Raw genomic sequence first — 18,659 nt, forward strand, 5'->3', positions numbered from 1 at the left:
CTCCATCATGACCTGCCTCAGTTTCTTGAAGTTTTATAAAGTACCTGTACCTTAAAAGCCACTCTGCCAAAGTATTCCTTATTAGCAGAAACACTTTGTATTTGCATATATACTAATAATAAATTTCTATGTTTCAATGCTTGTAGAAGCAAATGTTTACTTTTTCTAAATTCTAAAGCACCCATCTATTTTAGAACTATTATCTGGAATACTCTCTTTTGGAAGTCAAACAATTTTTTTTGGATATAACCACATATTCCAAAAGTTCTGCGTTTTCTCTCTGACATCCTTTAAAAACAATTAAGTTATGCAACATTTCATGTCATTTTTATGTTTTGCCTGTAAATTAATTTTTATTCTTTCAAACTAAATTAGTGATTTTTAAATTAAAAACTACTAACTATAAATTTTTTATTTATAAAATTATAGTGTAATAGATACTTCCATCTGGTAACATTTATTAATGATATCCTTGTTTATCTAATTTGATCACAAGTTTGGTCCTGTTGAACATTGTTCAGAGAACAGTTTGCTTATATTGCTAATGGAAATTTGAGAATGCCTTTAATACTATCCATAATTACAAATTAAATGAAAAAAGAAAGGATATATTGTCTTCTAATTTAAAGGAAAAAATCAGTTGCTTCTTACTTAAAATGCTTGTATATAGCAGTCACAGGTTGTCTGTAGCTCTTCATCTAAAAGCATGATCAGAACCTTGTGAAATTTTTGCCATCCATGTTGCCATGTTAACTAGTGTTGTGATTATCCAGATCTTGGTTATGTAACCATGTTGTTAAGGGCTGAGTGAGGTGGTACACACCAGTCCCAGTACTGGAGAGGCAGAGGAAAGTGGATCTCTGTGAGTATAAAGCTAGCCAGGTCTACGTAGCAAGTTCCAAGACAGCCAAGGATATACAGTAAGACCCTTTGTCAAAACAACAACAACAACAACAAACAAAAACAAAAACCATAATTTTTATTTAAGAGGTTTCCCTGCTGTGGATATCACTCTATATAAATAAAACACTGATGGCCAGTGACCAGGCAGGAAGTATAGGCAGGACAAAGAGAGAGGAGAATTGGGGAAACAGGAAGAAGGAGGAGAGAGACACTGCAGCCACCACCAGGATAAGCAACATGTAAAGACACTGGTAAGGGACTGGAGAGATGGCTCAGAGGTTAAGAGCACTGACTGCTCTTACAGAGGTCCTGAGTTCAATTCCCAGCACCCACATGGTGGCTCACAACCATCTGTAATGAGATCTGGTGTTCTCTTCTGGCCTGCAGGCATCCATGTAAGTAGAACACCATACATAATAAACAAATAAATCTTAAAAAAAAAAAAAAAAAAAAAAAAAGACACTGGTAAGCCACCAGCCACATGGCAAGGTATAGATTTATAGAAATGGGTTAATTTAAGATATAAGAACAGTTAGCAAGAAGCCTGCCACGGCCATACAGTTTATAAGTAATAAAAGCGATTGAGTGATTATTTTATATGTGGATTGTGGGACTACGGGGCTTGGTGGAACCTGGAGAGAAGCCCTCCAGCAACATTTCCCTCTCAGCTTTTCAGTGAATAGAAGTGCATACTTCAAAGTACATGTAAAAAACGTCTATATTATTGAGTAGGCATTGGATTTAGAGGGGATTTAGGGACAAACAACCATTAATGGTTTCAGAAGTCTTTTGCTACGAGAAGTTTAGTCTAATGCACACATACAAAAACCTGAAGAAAGGAACAGTACCTGGTCTGAAAGACAATCCTAATAAGTGGCTTTCAGAAATCAGCTAATAAACTCAAGCTGTATTGGTGCAATTGTCCTAGAGGAGTCAAACAGCCATTTTTTCACTTAGGGCTATAAGGAATGTTTTCTCTTTTGTGGTTTTGCATACACACACACACACACACACACACACACACACACGCAGAGAGAGAGAGGGGGGAGAGAAAAGAGAGAGAAAAGAGGTGATATAGTTAACATTTCAACAGTTTTAAAGTGTACAATTCAGTGGTGCAAAGGGGATTTACACATGATACATTAAGAACGTCCCCATTGGGAACCACGTGCTCATGAAGTGCTCCCCATTCTACCTGTCCCACTGAAACTCCTAGTCTTTTTGTCTCTATGAGGTTGCCTGTTCTGCCTTTCCATGTAAATAGAGTCAAACAAGTTATTTTAGCACAACTCACTGATGTTGCATGTGTTTGTGCCTGAATTTTATTACTGAGTAATATTACATAGTATGGCTATCTGTCTCTTTTTGTTTATATATCATGTCTGTTGATAGATGTTTGTGTTGCTTACACTCTTGACTACTATAAACAATGCTTTAGTGAGCAGCATGTGTACAAGTGTTTGAATAAACATTTGTTTTAAATGTGTTTGGGTAAAGACCTAGGAGTAGACCTGCTTTATCATGTGGCAATTGTATATTTAACACAAAGACTTGCCAAAGTGTTCCTCAGAGTGGCTGCATAATTTGCATTCCTGTCAGCTATGCAAGAGGGTTACAGTTTCCCTACATTTTCACAAGCACCTAAGCACTCCCCTCTCTCATTGTGGTAGTGAGGGTTAAAGCTAGGGCCTCTTGGGTACAGGTCTGCTTAATTTTCTCTATAGTCCACTTGTAAGTGTGAGTGGCATCTCATTGTGGTTTGATTAGCTTTTCTCCAATGACTGATGATGTTAAGCATCTCCTCATGTATTGGTGAATATCCTTAAAATGTCTACTCAAGTCTTTTGCTCATTTTATATCTTTTCTTTATTGCTATTGTTGGCTTGTAGGAATTCTTCATATGATCTAGGTAATAATCTCTTATGAGATACATGATCTTCATTTTTGTTAGCCCAAGTTAACTTTTCACTCTTTTTATTGTTCTTTGATTCACAGAAGGTTTAGTTTTGGTCAGTAGACCCATCTTTTGATACACTTACATCACCGTGACATTTTTATTTTTATTTAGAAAATATGGTTGACCTTTCTTATTTGTCCACTATAAAGTACTCAGCAAAGCTACAGCACTGCTTGAATTTCATGTGTGTGCTAAGACAGGTTTGGCAGACTTTTTCTAAATAAGACAAAGTAGGTTGCTTTAGAATGTTTTTATTTTTATTTTTGTCACTTTGTAGTCAAAACCAAACTTGGAAACAGGGTAGTAAGTATTTAACTGCAAATCTGTTCTTTTTTTGGTGGCATTTAATTTTAGCTCTGTTGAAAAGTGCATAGTAAATAAGTGATTAAACTCTGACTTTGGAACACAGAAGCACTGTGGAATTCACCTGCTGTGTGGCATATGCTCTCTAGTTGCTTAGCAATGCTGTAAGATTGAGAATGGGAATGGAAGGTTGAAGTACTCTTTCACATTGCAAATCCCCTTTCTTCTAGGTTGATCCCCCAAGTCCCAGGGCTGATACTTTTTTTGGATCACCTGGCAGAGACTGTGAACGAGATGGATGGGCCCGGATGCACAGTGGTAAGGGGAAGCTTTCTTTTTCCCACTCTAGTTGCTTGAGCTAATGTCATGCCTTACCTTGGCACTGATTAATGAAAACACATCTTTTGCTGCATTATTAGATATTATGATAAAGCTTTTTACAACTAGAAAGAATTGGATTTCTGTACTATTAAAATGATTAAAATGAATATTAAATAAATTTTCACATTAAATACTATACTACATTTTAGTAAATATAACTTGTGTACTACTCAACATTTTCTACATTTATTTGACTATGAAACATTTCTCATTTTAACATGTTAATTTATATAATAGATTTTGAGAAACACTAAGTGAAATAACTCAGTGTTATGGGTTTGGAATATATATATATATATATATATATATATATATATATATATATATATGATTGAATACTTAACCCTACCACTTATTTATATACATATAGTGTTTTTAACCTCTTTAATAATGAGTTTATCATTAAAGATTAAAAATAACATGGGAAATGTTACCATGAAAAGTGTGTGAGCATACACACTTAGTAAATAACAAATATTGTTAGCAAAAACAATATTTCTGAAATGATGAATTTTTTAGATTTAATTTATAAGAAAATGTTTTAATTGTTAGCCCTAGTCAATTTGGTGAAATAAATTTAAGTTCAAAGTGAATTTTTTTTGGTTGTTTTTTGAAGACGCTTAGATGACATTATATATTGAAGAATATTTGAATATTAATATCAGTCGACAGTGGCTAGTAGCTCAGCAAGTATTCACTGGCAACCTTTAACATTAATTTCCTACACTCTGAGAAAGTCATAGTAGATGAAAACTGATATAAGAGGAAGAAAAATGGAATTGTAACATGCAGTGAGCTTGGATACATTCCAATTCTGGCTATACTGTATACTTTCTTTTTAAGTGAGGAAATAAAATACTCTTTTTAGAGAACATGTTTTGTTTTTGTTTAAGGACTGATAAGAAATATGGACTTTGGTTAAACTTGAATGTTTATAGTCAGAACATTTGATGGAACACTGTCTATGTATACTCATAGTTTCTTGAATTTGTCTCTTTCTGCTGTTGGTTTTTACTCTTTGCTCTTTTAGCTCTTTGGGGGGCCTGCCACCCAGCTCCTGAATATATATGCATGGAGGCTTATTCTTAATTGTAAATGCTAAGCCTTTGCTTGGCTTGTTTTTTGCCAGCTTTCTTTAACTTTAAATTGTTCCATCCCTTTTGCCTCTGAACTTTTTCCTTTTCTTACTTTGGTATATCTTACTTTCACTCTTACTCTGTGACTGGCTATGTGGCTGGCTGGCCAGCCCCTAGCATCCTCTTCTTGTTTTCTTGCTCTTTCTTCTTCTCCTCCTCCCAGATTTCTTCTTCTATTTATTCTTTGCTTGCCAGCCCCACCTATCCTTTCTCCTGTCTTGTTATTGGCCATTCAGCACTTTATTAGACCAATCAGGTGTTTTAGACAGGCACCGTAACACAGCTTTACAGAGTTAAACAAATGCAACATAAAAGAATGCAACACATCTTTGCATCATTAAGCAAATGTTCCAGAGTATAAACACATTTTTTGTTTTTTGTTTTTTGTTTTTTGAGACAGGGTTTCTCTGTGTAGCTTTGTGCTTTTCCTGGAACTTGCTCTGTAGACCAGACTGGCCTCTAATTCACAAAGATCTGCCTGCCTCTGCCTCCCGAGTGCTAGGATTAAAGGTGTGCGCCACCACTACCCGGCCTGTAACACATCTTAAAATAATATTCTACAACATCTTTCTTTTTGTTGCTCCCCTTCCTTTCCCTCCCTCCTTCCATCCTTCCTTCTTTTTGTTTTGTTTTTTTAGACAGGGTCTTTTTAAATATCTCTGCTGTCTTGGAACTCACTCTGTAGACCAGGCTAGCCTCAAACTCACAGAGTTCCTCCTGCATCTGCTTTCCAAGTGCTAGGATTAAAGATGTGTACTACCATGCCCAACTTGAATTTTTATAAAGTATTTCTATCATAATAGGCATTCTTTATCAATATATCTTTTATAGAGAGAATTGTGGATCATGTGAAAATTAAATACACATGTACCCTGTTTTCCCTCTTGGCAGAAACATGACATAGAAAATGGGCTGTATGAATGAGGGAAGGGGAAGAAACTTCCATGTAGAGGTGTGTTGGGGCAGATTTGTTTGTAGTGCTACGTGCTTGACTGGACATTTGTTGGCAATATGGTTATTGTTCCTGATGTCCCAGATGAAGACATTAGCTGTCTCTGTAAAAGTACATTGAGGATACCAACATGAGTTACAGCGATATTATTTTGGTGTCTTTTCATGCAAAAGTAGAAACAGTACAAAGAGTTTCTATATCCCTCTTGCTCAGCACCCATAGATAACATTTGCTTTCATTCTCTCCTATATTTTTCTTTCTCCTCTACTTTTCTCCCCATCCCCAAATGTGCCTTACATAAATTGTCTCAGCAAGAACATTAATATTGACTGAACTGTAGCCCCTAAAAATTTACATCTTGAGTGGTGCATGTTTGTATTCCTAGTACTTGAGAGGTAGTTGTAGCAGGATCAGGGGTCCAAGACAAATCTTTCTACATAGCAAATTTGAGGTCATCTTTGGCTACATGAAACCATGCCTCAAAAAATAAAAATAGACAAAAAAGAAAACAATCAAAAATAATATACAATTTATATGTTGAAGTCCAAACCCCACTGATGGCAGTTAGCAGTGGGGCTTTTGGCAGTCAGGTTTAGAAGAGATTGTTAGAGTTGGGCCCCATGATATGATTAGTGCCTTGTAAGAAAGGAAAAGGCCAGTGTCTTTCTCACTGTCATATTAGGACTCAGCTAGAAGGCAGCATCTGCAATCCAGAAAGAACGGTGTCACCAGAACTTGGTCTCCTGTGTCTAGCCTTCTGAACTATAAGAAACAAATTCCTATTGTTTGAGCCTTTTAGCCTGTACTTCATTATGGTGGCTCCAGTAGAGAGATGCAGACATCATTTTCTGTCTAATAATCCATTTATCTTTTTTGAAGCTTCTGTCATTTTTCTTAACAAAATTAAGTTAAGCCCATCTTTATATGATTATTGTGAGGATGAACTGTGTCACTGTTGCCTTAAAAAAATCATCCTATGAAACTGTCTAACCACAGGTTCTTGGTCTCACTGACACTGCCAAGTTTGGGTTCCATATCATGGACCAGGCCTAAAGTTCAATTAAAAAGTCTTTGGTTACTCATACAACATTCATGCCACTGTTACACCAAGGAGAAATTCTTGTCAGGCAGATCATTGTTATAGATCCCAGAGTTCATAGTTGGGTGAGATTGATAATTTGGAAGCCTCTTTTATGAAAGCCAGTTCTATACAAGATTGCAACCTTTTACTCACTTTGAAGTTTACTTGATGTCTATTGTGTTTAAGTCAAACAGATTAAAAATGGTATTATAAATCCTAAAATTCCATATCAAGTTAGCAGCAACACATAGTAACATTTCTCATTCAAATAGCATGTAGGCATCATGTAACTTATTAGCAAAGTGCCTTATTTTAAATGTTTTAGCTTTCACTTAACTGCATTCCTCTTTTGTTTTCTCGTAGAGCTATAGCAATTCAACAGCCATTTCTAGAAGTCTTTACTTCTTTCTTTTTTCTTTTATAATTTAACATCTTCACATTATCTTGCTATATTTTGTATACCATAAAATTTGTTTTAGTGAACAGATATTTTAATACATTTTCATATATATATGAAATTGCCACTATTATCCATTTATAGAGACTTTCTGTTGTACCCAAAGCTTCCTTACCCTCTTTTATAGCTCCCCACACTCACATTTTCAGCTCCTACAGTGTCCACACATTTTGACTGTGAGGATGTGCCTTGAACCTTTCATGTCGACCAATGCTTCCACTCCTCTTGGATAGATAGGAATAGAATTTCTGATTCATATGCTAAACTTACCAAAGTTTTGAAATTTACATTATTTCCCAAAGTGGCTACACTGTTTTATAATCTTACCATTAGTATATGACATCTCTAGTCTCACTACATCCTTAACAACACTTGATGTTGGGTGTATAGTCCAGTCCTAAAAATGAAAATGATAAAAATATATAGTTGGCTTTCTGTATATACAGGCTCTGCATTCACAGTTTAACAAACCACAGATCCAAAATATTTGACAGAAAAAAAAGTGACTGTGCTAAATATGTACAGGCCTTTCTTTATTGTCATTATTTCTGAAACAATATAGGAGCCATTCACATAGCATCTACAGTGCATTTATATCGGAGCTAATCTTGAGGCTGTGCAAAATGTTCAAGAGGGTGTACATAAGGAACTTATCTTTCTCCTTATGTCCTGGTCTTCTCTTTCAGGACCCTATCACTGAAGAATGACCTGCTAGTCTAGGTCAGATACTGAATTCCAGTTTTATTTTTTAAACCTGGATGTCCTAGTTTTGCTTGTAGTTGTAGGGAGTGAGTTATTCAAAAGCAGTTCCTTTTGCTTGATGAAGATTCGCAGGAGAGCAGAAGCCAGACTTAATATATTGAGTGGGCATTAGATAAGGGACAATGGATGGGAGATGATAAAGGATGGAAGAACATAAGCTCTTTGAATCTTCAAGCAGATATACAGCACATTAGGAAATTTTGTAATAAGTAATACAACTTACAGAACAAGGTTCATGTCTATGGCATTATGACAAGGAAGGTAGTAGCATCCTTTGTAGTGGAGCATCATGTAAGTTGCCAAAATAGAGTTTAACACATAGGAAATTTAGCTATAATGGTTAGGCTGGGGCTTGAGAATTACTATGAAAAGAAAGAATGAGTTCATACAGAAATACTAAATTTTACATTATAACTCTTTAAATCCTTGCTTGAGGTCATATTTGGTCCCTAGGAAATGAATCATATGAGCCCTTAGGCAGGGTTCAGCTATGGAAAGAAAAAGATGTTGAGGCTGATTTATTACAGGAGTCCCACTGTGAATAGTTCTTTTTCCTTTTAATTCATTCTTCTCTCACACAATACACCCCAACTGCAGTTTCCTCTCCCTCAACTTCTCCCAGTGCTCCCCCGCCCCCACGCTGCATATCCTCTCTCACCCAGATCCACTCCCTGCAATATCTCCCCACAATGATTCATTAGAAATGAATGGATTTGGTTTTCTTTCCAGAAATTCAAAGCCAGCATTGAAGGAAATGGTTTCTGATTGCTAGTAACTGCTTAGCATTTGATTCTTTCAATTGTCTGTCAAATCTGTTTGGTTAACAAATCCATAATTTGGTGTCAGCTTTTTTGAGACTATATATACTTTTATTCCCCTGTATTATTTTGTTTATAAGAAAATCTTCTCTCGTTATATTTACAGAAGAAGCATTGAACTAACTGAAGACCTTAGCTTTATTGCTTATTAGATAGGAAGCCAGTCTCTTAACATGTAAAGTACAAGTAATAATCACTCATAATACTCTACTAGGCTACCTGTGTTACTGTACAAAATTATTGTGGAATTCTTGGTTCAATAAGAAAATGAGAGTGACATAGTCTGCATTTGTGGAGCTTCAGAAAGCCAAGATCAAGATGCTGGGAAGGTAGATTATCATCTATCATGGCACCATATAGTCACATGACTGTGTAGGGGAGGAGAGAGGGAAAAGATGCAGCAAGAAAGAGAGTGAATAAGAACAGGGTTCCTGGTGTCTCTTTTCCAAAAACACTGATCATGTCTTGAGGCCCACTGTCATGACCTTGTCTAAACCCTATAACCTCCCTGAAAACCACTACACTGGGAGTGAGGGCTTCATGGAATATGTAGCCTGACTGGAAAAATATATCTACAGTGACACAATTAGAAAGTGAGCCCAAGCTTGCTTGAATTAGAATTTGATATTGGAGTTAGTCATCTTTGTGCCTTTAATTTTACTTTAATCATTAGCAATTACAGTAATATATAACTTTTAACAATGTTATAAAAGGACAGCAGACAAATTTGGAATCTTGACCTTAAAGTTTAAGGAAAACAATTGGTACCATAGAGTCAGTGTTGGAATCTGAAGTATGCAGCGAGAGCTTCTCACCACTGAAGTCTGCATTTTCCCTATGCCCCACCATAGATATAAAGAGCATTTTACGATAAACTGGCTTAGGGACTGAAATCACGCATTTTTTGAATACTCATTGGTTTACTGAAGAATTATTCTTGTGTCTCTGTAAAACTTGCTACTCTAATGAAAAGAGCATTTGTAAGATCACTGACCTGCTGAAGAACTGACATGTTTGTTATAGCCTGTTGGGGTGGGTTGTTGTCTTAATGTGTTAACACTGCTGAGGGATTTTAAAGTGTTTTGGAAATCTGCTGCTGTATGACCTGGGTTTGAGAAATGTTGATGATACTAAAAATCATAGCTGAAGCCAATTCCTTACCTTTCTGATGTTGCATATTGATCCTTTGTCCTGTAAAATCTTTTCCAGATCATCCTCACTTTTGCTGCAGATCCAAGGATTATAAGGTGTGTCAAACCAATTATATTATGACAACTGCTCTGGTTTTCAGACAGCATAAGTATATTCCTGATATACAAATTCTTATGGAAATTATCATTTATTTTATAAAATAATGTGCAAGCAATAATTGACACAGCATGGAATGTCACGGTTTTGGTGGCTGTACCAAGGGGTGCAATATCCCTTCACTGAATGTCTTCCTACAGGTATGCTGTGGGTTTCATTATCCATTTGGACCAATTGTTGAATTTAATTGCTAGTGTGCATCTGCATGTGTGTGTGAGGGGGGAAGGGGAGACATTACACACAAATGTGTGTGTTCACATAAACATTGATTTGTGTAATATATGTGTATTTAGTGCATATATGTATTATGTGTGTACACACATGCATTTGTCTGTGTAATATGCATGTGTATTTAATACATATATGTGACAAATTACATATAGGTATACACACCTATATGTTTGTGCATACATACATGCACACACAGATGAGATAGCATCATGCCCAATATCCTACATGGAATAAAGAGGCTTCCTTAGTTATTCTAAAGGAAGACTTTCTTTATTCATTTCCTTTAAATAATGCTCCACAGTTTATAATTATATATTTTCATCTTTCTTTGCAGTCATCTTCCTTTATTAACCAATAAGTATTAGGCTATCAAGTGTTTTATTGATTTTGCTTATTAATAATTGCTATTATTCTTAATAATTGCTATTATTATAATATGATATGCATTATACATAATATAATATGTAAATTGTGAGTAGATTGATAAAACAACCAAATATGCAAAGAATGGGATAAAATTTTACATGGCACTAATCTGGCTGTAAGTTCAGTAGTTAATTTAAAGATAGATGTGAAGACTCTTTTCCTAATGTGTTCTATTAAGAACCGCACCTCAAAGCATCTTTAATCTATCTTCCTCTAGATTCATTACTTTTAGGGCTTTTCTTGGAGACAGTGAGTGGTGAGTAAATTCACAGATTATATCTGTATCCAGGATGGAGATTTTCATGGAACTGCATTTATCATATCGACTATAGAAAGAATAAAAGATTAGTTCTGTGGGCAAATAGTAGTTGACTGATAAATACTTAAATAGTAGAAAAATAGGGGATTTCAACAAGAAAATAACTATAACTTGTGGAGTGTTCCAGAGAGTTTATAGAAAAGGACACTATTTTTGAGGCCCCAGGTGACATATAGGGAGAGACAAGTAAGTCTGCAAAAGGGAAGCAACATGTTGAATATTGGAGAAAAGAGAAATTATTGATGGATTTGAACGTAAGGTGTGTGTGAAGGATGAGGCATCCTTTCTATCCCCAAGGTTGCCCCATACCCAGTACAGATTCTGTCTCCTCATTGACAGTTTTAGATTTTCAGTCTTGGTCTGCTCTTTTGGACAAATTATATTCTCTTTACTGTGGATGCATAATAATCAACTTTTCTCATCAATACTCTTCTTTTAGTCCCATTTCTGTTTTACTGTTTACACCATCCTGAACCAGTGTCGTGCTCCTTTTTTATGTGTGCAATTGTGCCTTTTTTTTGTGTAGTAGGTGCTTATTTAATAAACTGATTCTCATTGGGGATGGCATCTTCAAAGGGACATTTTGAGTATTTATGGTCATATTATTATAATTACATACAGAAAGTTGTTTGGTGTATGCTGAGCTGAGCTGACAGATGATCTGCAAAGAGTAGGATGATTTGAAATAAGATTTATTTCATATCACATATGGCTTTTAGAACCCTCACAGAATATTAAACAGGTAAAAAGCAGATTGGTAATTATCACAATGTAGAGTTTTATATTTACACAGAACCAGTGAGTTTTTTATATTGTTTTAAGGTACATTGTATCATAGGAGTACATGTATATGATTACAATTTGTTTCTTTAAAACCATATACTGTGATTTTTATTTTTTAAAACTAGTGGTAGTACAATATATTGTTTTTTCCTAAAGTTTGTATGAAGTGTATTGTAATTTAACTGTTTTTGTTGATTATTCCAAGTTCCAAAGCATATGAGTATGCATGTGTGAGTGTGCCAGCACACACACACACACACACACATGTGCATAAGCATGCACACACACACTTATGTGCACACACACATACATCACAAACACTCCATTGTGTGTCATCTCTCCCTCCTTTCACTATCATACTCAGAAGAATGCTGCCTCTCCTCCTTACTGTTACTTTGGAAGTGCTTGGAAATAAGAAGCTATTATACTGAAATTGAGAAGCATTCCAATTTAAAAAAAAAAGAAAAGAAAAGGGAAAGAAAAAATGCCCTGACTTAACAGTATAAGAAAAAGAACTTCCAAAGATAATACGAGTTTGTTTTGTGTTGGCCATCTACTGCTGGGCCTGGGGTGTATCCTTAAGAGTGGCTTGTTTCCCAGTGAGACTCCCTTGAAGAAAACTAGTCTTTCATTTGCAAATGCTTCAATTGGAGATAGCTTCAGGGTTAGGAATGGGGGCATGTGTCCACTTCACTTCATTCTAGAATCCCATCTAGTGCAGTCCCAGGCAGGCCTTGTGTATGTTGCCTCAGTCTCTGTGACTTCATATGTACACCAGCTCTGTAGTGTCTAAAGATATTGATTCCTTGGTGTCTCTTGTCACCTCTTGCTCTTAAACTCTTTCTCATCCTCTTCTGCAGAATTCCCTGAGCCCCAAGGGAAGGGATTTGATGGAGATATCCTGTTTAGGGTTGAGTGTTCCAATGTCTGTCACTCTACATAATATCTGACTGTGAGTCTTTGTATTTGTTCCCATCTGCTGCAGGAGGAAGCTCTTCTGACGATAGTTGAGCAAAATATATGAGTATAACAATGTCACTAGCAGTCATTTTATTGCTATGTTCCTTTGGCAAAACAGTAGTATTTGGTTTTCCCCTAATGACTGGTCTATCTGGTCTCAGATACTTGGCCATCTAAACAGCATTGGGTATGAGATCTCTCCCACGGAGTGGACCTTAAGTCACATCAGATATTGTCTGGTTATTCCCAAAAGCTTTGTGTCATTGTTACACCAACTTATCTTGCAGGCAGGTGACGTCACCATTGTAGATTGAAGGGTTTGTGGCTGAGTTGGTGTTTACCTTTCTCCTCTGGTAGAATGATGAGTACCTTCTAGTACAATGAACTCTAGTCCATAAGGATGAAGTCTCTAGGTAGACAACAACTCAACTTCTGTGTGTTCAGTGAGTTGTGTATGTATTATTTTCAGGAATACGGCCTTACTGTCAGTTTGTGGAGAACAACCAATAGCCTTGGCAATAGCTTGAATTGTTTGAGGGTTCCAATAGACCCCATTTGGCCAAGAACTTGATCAAATGTAACTCATTCCTAGTACTGGATGCTTCATTTGGTTATGAGAGATGTCCAGTTTGGGCTGTCTCCCCCATTTCATTCAGATCACCTTCATGTACATATATAGTTTACTTCAACTATATTAGGTTTCCATATGACCCCTCAAATGGACCTTAGTTTTAGCTGTCTCTGGCCATATTCCCTCCCTCATGCCTCTCTTCCTTTCTTCTCCCTATTTAATCCTCCAATTTCAGCCCCCAATGCCTGGCCATCCATAACTATGTATTTCAGCAGTTTTCAACCTGTGGGTCACAACCCATTTGGGGGTCACATATCCTGCATATCAGATATTTACATTCTGATTCATAATAGTAACAAATTATAGTTATGAAGTAGCAATGACATAATTTTATGGTTGAGGGTCACTACAACCTGAGGAACTGTATTGAAGGGTTGCAGCATGAGGAAAGTTGAGAACCACTGACCTCTTCTATTTTCCTCTCTTAGGAAGAGCTATTCTTCTCCCACCCCATCCTTTACTCTATACATATCCTTGATGGTTATATAGATTATACTTTCTTATCGATGACCTACAAGCTAACATCCACATACAAGTGAATTTTTGTCTTTCTGTGTACCATATTTGCAGACCATATTAGTCTTTCTTGGTCTGCATTACATCCAGGATGATTTTGTTTCTAGTCCCACCCATTTACCTCCAAATTTCATGATTTCCTATTTTTTAATGGTTGGGTAATATTTTGTTATGCATACGTACCATATTTTTTTATTCATTCATTCATTGACAGGCACCTAGTTTGTTTACAATTTCTGAGTATTTTAAAGCAGTAATGAATATGGCTGAGCAAGTGTCTCTATAGTAGGATGAAGTGTCCTTTGGGTATATGCCCAAGAGAGGTATAACTGGATCTTGAGGTAGATTTATTTCCATCTTCTTGAGGAACTGTCACACTGATTTCCACAGTGGCTGTACAAGTTCACACTTCCACCAACAATGGACTAGTATTCTCTTTACTCCACATCCTCTCCAGCATGAGCTGTCATTTGTTTTATTGATCTTAGCCATTCTGGCTAGTGTAAGATGAAATCTCGAAGTAGTTTTGAGTTGCATTTTCCTGACTAAGGATGTTGAACATTTTTAAAGTTTTTTTTTTTTTTTTTTTTTTTTTTTTTAGCCATTTGTGGTTCCTCTTTTGAGAATTCTCTCTTTAGATCTCTTCTCCATTTTTAATCAGGTTGTTTTCTTGATGTCCAGTGGGTTTATTTTTTAGTTTTATATATATATATATTTATATTTATATTAGTCCTTTATCAGATGTGTAGTTGGTAAAAATCTTTTACCATTCTATAGCCACTTTTCCTGAAAGACAGTGTCCTTTTCCATAGAGAAACCTTCCAGTTTCATGAGGTCCCACGTATTAATTGTTCTTAGTGCTGGTGCTAACAGTATTTGGTCCAGAAAGCCTCTTCCTGTGGAGCAACTCCTTAACCTGACCTTTCTTTTAGTCTCTCTGCTTAATGGACAAGTTTCTGTTTTAATGCTCCAAGTATTTTTCCATTTTAACCTTATACCTATTAGGTTTTTTACTTTTTCTGACTCTTAATTTCTGTTCTCAAAACGGATCTTTCCTGAGGACACCACTTTCTTCTCACCACTCCTCAGTTTATAAGAAATAAATGATAAAATGTATATATTTTCAGTATGGAACTTGATATTTACATATATACATTTATATTACAGCATATATGTATATTCATATACACACGTTTAGATCTACTTAACATCTATTATCTTACCTACCTGCTTGATGAGAACGTTTAATATCTTAGCATGTTTCACTTATTAAGTACATACATTTACCTATAGTCACTGTGCTGTGCAGCAGACCTCTGCATTTCCTCTGTCTTCTCCACTTGAAACTCCATCCCTTTTGACTGAAGGCTTCCCCACCATCACCTTTGACAGCCATCACTTCATACACTCCTTCTATGAGTTTGATTTTTCAGATCCTATAGGATAAGTGAGGTTAGAGTTCTTTGTCTTTCTCTGTCTGGCTTATTTAGCTTAATGACTTCAAGAATCATGCATTTGTTTCAAATAACCGGATTCCCTTACTTTTTAAGGTCACATAATATTCCATTATATTTATCACATCTTCTCAGTTTTCGTCTGTTGATGGATACAAATTGACTGTGTATGAGCTCATTACTTCTTACAAGTCTTTGCTAAATGCAGATAAAAGTCAGTGCAACTCATATTTCTTCCCAGCTATTTCCTTAGGGACATAAGCTTGGAAGTTATGTGATCTATTTTCCAACCTATCACAGGCAAGAGTTTTAATTTTTGCTGCTGTTTTATATGAATCTTAACTTTTCTATCCCCAAATATCTGTTCCCTTGCTAACTACTCCCAAGGAATACATAAATGAATATATTTAGCTTTATGTTAAGGCCAGTATATTAAAATATCAACTTTTGAATTGCTTAGGGTAATGCTATTTGTTATACAAATAAGGCTTTAACTTCAGAAGCTAAATATAGTAGAGATTTAATTTTTAATCATTTAACAAGTAGAAGGTGCTTCTGAACTTCTTTTTGTTCTATGCAGTAACCCATTTTGGCTCTTCTTTAGTCTGGAGTCTCACAGGCCCCTTTGTAGGCACAGAGAAGGCTCTGGTTTCTGAGAGCCTGGTCTTGAAATGGACACTTGTCTATGTTTTGTTGTCAAGAACTTGTCACAGTTCCTCTCCTGATGCAAAGATTGCTTCTTAGCAATATACCTACTCTGCAGGAGGACAAGATGAGTTGTGACAGATGTCTCTAGTGGCTTCTGTTGCATTCTAGACATGAACATGAGTTGTGGTGGATATCTAGTGGCTTTCATTGCATTCTAGACATGAACACAAGTTGTAGCAGATGTCAAATGGCTTCTGTCTCATTCTACTTATGAACTTTTCTCTCGCCTTGGACAAGGATTTTGTGACTGAATCTATCACGTTAAAAAGAAAAATGTAACAAATCTAGAAATCATCTCCACTCTTGTTGGTATTTCACAGTAATGTGGATATTCACAGGATTCATGTGTATTTAGGCTATAATAAATATCAGGGATGATAGACATAATGCTTTATCATTCTGCTCATCAACTTTCTATTAGTTTAAACTTTTTTAAGATTTATTTTATCTGATGAGTGTTTCGCCTACGTGTGCACCATTTGCATGCTCTGTGTTCATGAAAGTCAGAAGAGCATCAGATCTCATGGAATTTGAGTTAAGGGGAATTATGGTGAGAGAGGCACACTGGATTCTACCATCTCCTAAAGACCTCCCCAGTAGGCCCCACCCTTAATGGTTTTCCCACCTCCTGATTATTTCTGAGGATTAAACTTTTATCACATGTGCTTTTGCCCAGCATGTGAGAATCAGTTTATAGCAGCTAAAAGCTAAAGGGTCTGACATGATCAAGGAGAACTGGAAAAGCATCTTGATGACCTTGAGCTCTCTGGTTCTAATGTGTCATTGGTAAACTGTCATTTAAAAGTGAGCAGACAATTGAAGATTATTAATGTTCTGTAACTAGCCTATGTAAAAGCCTTATTACATATGAAATGTTTAAATTTGGCTTCGAAGGAACATGTAGCAACCTGATACAAACCCATGAAAGTCTGTCAGTATTGGTTGATTATACTGAGGACTGATCCAGATTATTGGTTCTTTCAAATTTAGGACTTGAATCTGTGATGCTAACAGGTCAGAGGTGAGCTCTCCAGGCGGCAGTTTGCCTGTGAAGAAAGAAAGCAGGCAAACAACAACCAAATCCAAAACACAAGCCAAGAAACAACAATCTGAGAAGTAACAGTAACTCATTGCTATGGCAGTGAGCACAGCCAACGTTCTATCTCTGGGCCTTGCTCAAAGATGAGTTTAGTAATTTACACATGTTCATGTACATTAAACTTTCTCCTATAGACTCATAAAATACCAGAGAGATACATTGTAGAACCATTATCAATGCACTGCCAACCTTCAAGTCTAATCAACACATGAAAATATTACTAAAAGGGTTCTGCAATCCTAGAAGACTGTGAACTTAGCTTTGGACTTAGTTTAACAAACTCACTGCAGCAGTTATTTCACCATGGCAGCTAGAGAGACCTCTGAGAATGGAGGCTGAAAGATTTAGAGGATCTCAGAGGGAGGAGCTATTTCTGCAATCAGGCTTCTATCTGAGTCTAAGATCCTTGGATCTATAGACTTTTGTGGGCATTGGGTTGTCAACTTCTAATTCACCAGATGATTCCCTCAAAAGCTGTATGCTTTGATGATCACAAGGGAAGCTTTTTATGACATAGGTTAAGAGATGATATTTATGGGGTTTGCAGTCACGAACATTTTAATGGAGAGCTTTCAGTGGAAAATCTAACTTATAAAGCTTATATATAAAATTTTAGGGTTAATAAACACAAGCTAAGTTTACTGTAATAATAGGTGAATAGTGAAGGAAAGGATCATCCGTTCTGAGAAGGTCATTGCTTGTCTAGACAAAGAGAAGAATCAGTATTATTTTGAGAAGAGTACCCAAATGATGATTGAGCCTTCTGCTGTTCAGGTAGATCATTATGGGAAGGTCTTGAGATAAGTAACGAAGCTATTCACTGGTTTACAGCCTTGTTTTCCTGGCTAAAAGTACCTTGAGGAAGTTAGGAGAAAGTCATGTGGAACGAAAGTGGACCTTAGTTCTTCATGTAGTTAAGCCATATGGATGCAGGTATTCTAGGCTCTCTTATTTCACTAAGTTATATGTTTTAACCTTAATATGTTGTACATTGTTAGATCTATTGAACTCAACATGACAAACTCCAATTACACCTACTTTTCTTCAACTATTGTAATTTTGTCTCTTTATGTCTGAATAAAACTTTATTGTGTATATGCACCATGTCTTCTTTATTCATCCACCCATCTGTTAATGGACACAGACTGATTCCCTAACATGTTCATTGTGTCTTCAGGTTTTTATTACTATGTTCTCCTTACTGTGAGGTCCCTGTTGACTGTTCTTTTTAAAAGGATTCCTTTGCATCTGTTCCCATTCCACCCACCATCATTTCTGATCTTCTTCCTTGTTTCACTTCTTCTCCTTGAATTTAATACTCTTTGGAATGCTTCATATTTTATTTATTTATCTTGTTCTGTGTTTGTCTTAAAACTATTTATCCTTAATAGAATTCTACTCGAGTATAAGATCCACAATTGCACAAATTTGTTAATTTGTCTGTCTTGATTTATGTATCTGGCCATTCTCAGAA

General features: G+C 36.1%; 1 protein-coding gene across 4 annotated transcripts in view; it reads left to right on the forward strand.

Annotated features, from left to right (window-relative positions):
• Positions 1–18,659, forward strand: part of Spata6 (spermatogenesis associated 6) — a 112,285-nt gene that overhangs the window by 65,728 nt on the left and 27,898 nt on the right. For all 4 annotated transcript variants that reach the window (XM_076564768.1, XM_006977776.4, XM_076564767.1 and 1 more), the window contains 2 exons: positions 3,394–3,481; positions 9,960–9,997. In XM_076564768.1, coding sequence (XP_076420883.1) covers positions 3,394–3,481; positions 9,960–9,997 — 126 coding nt within the window. The remainder of the gene's footprint in view (positions 1–3,393; positions 3,482–9,959; positions 9,998–18,659) is intronic.

Source organism: Peromyscus maniculatus, chromosome 2 (assembly GCF_049852395.1).
Source record: "Peromyscus maniculatus bairdii isolate BWxNUB_F1_BW_parent chromosome 2, HU_Pman_BW_mat_3.1, whole genome shotgun sequence".
Classification (NCBI taxonomy): Eukaryota; Metazoa; Chordata; class Mammalia; order Rodentia; family Cricetidae; genus Peromyscus; species Peromyscus maniculatus.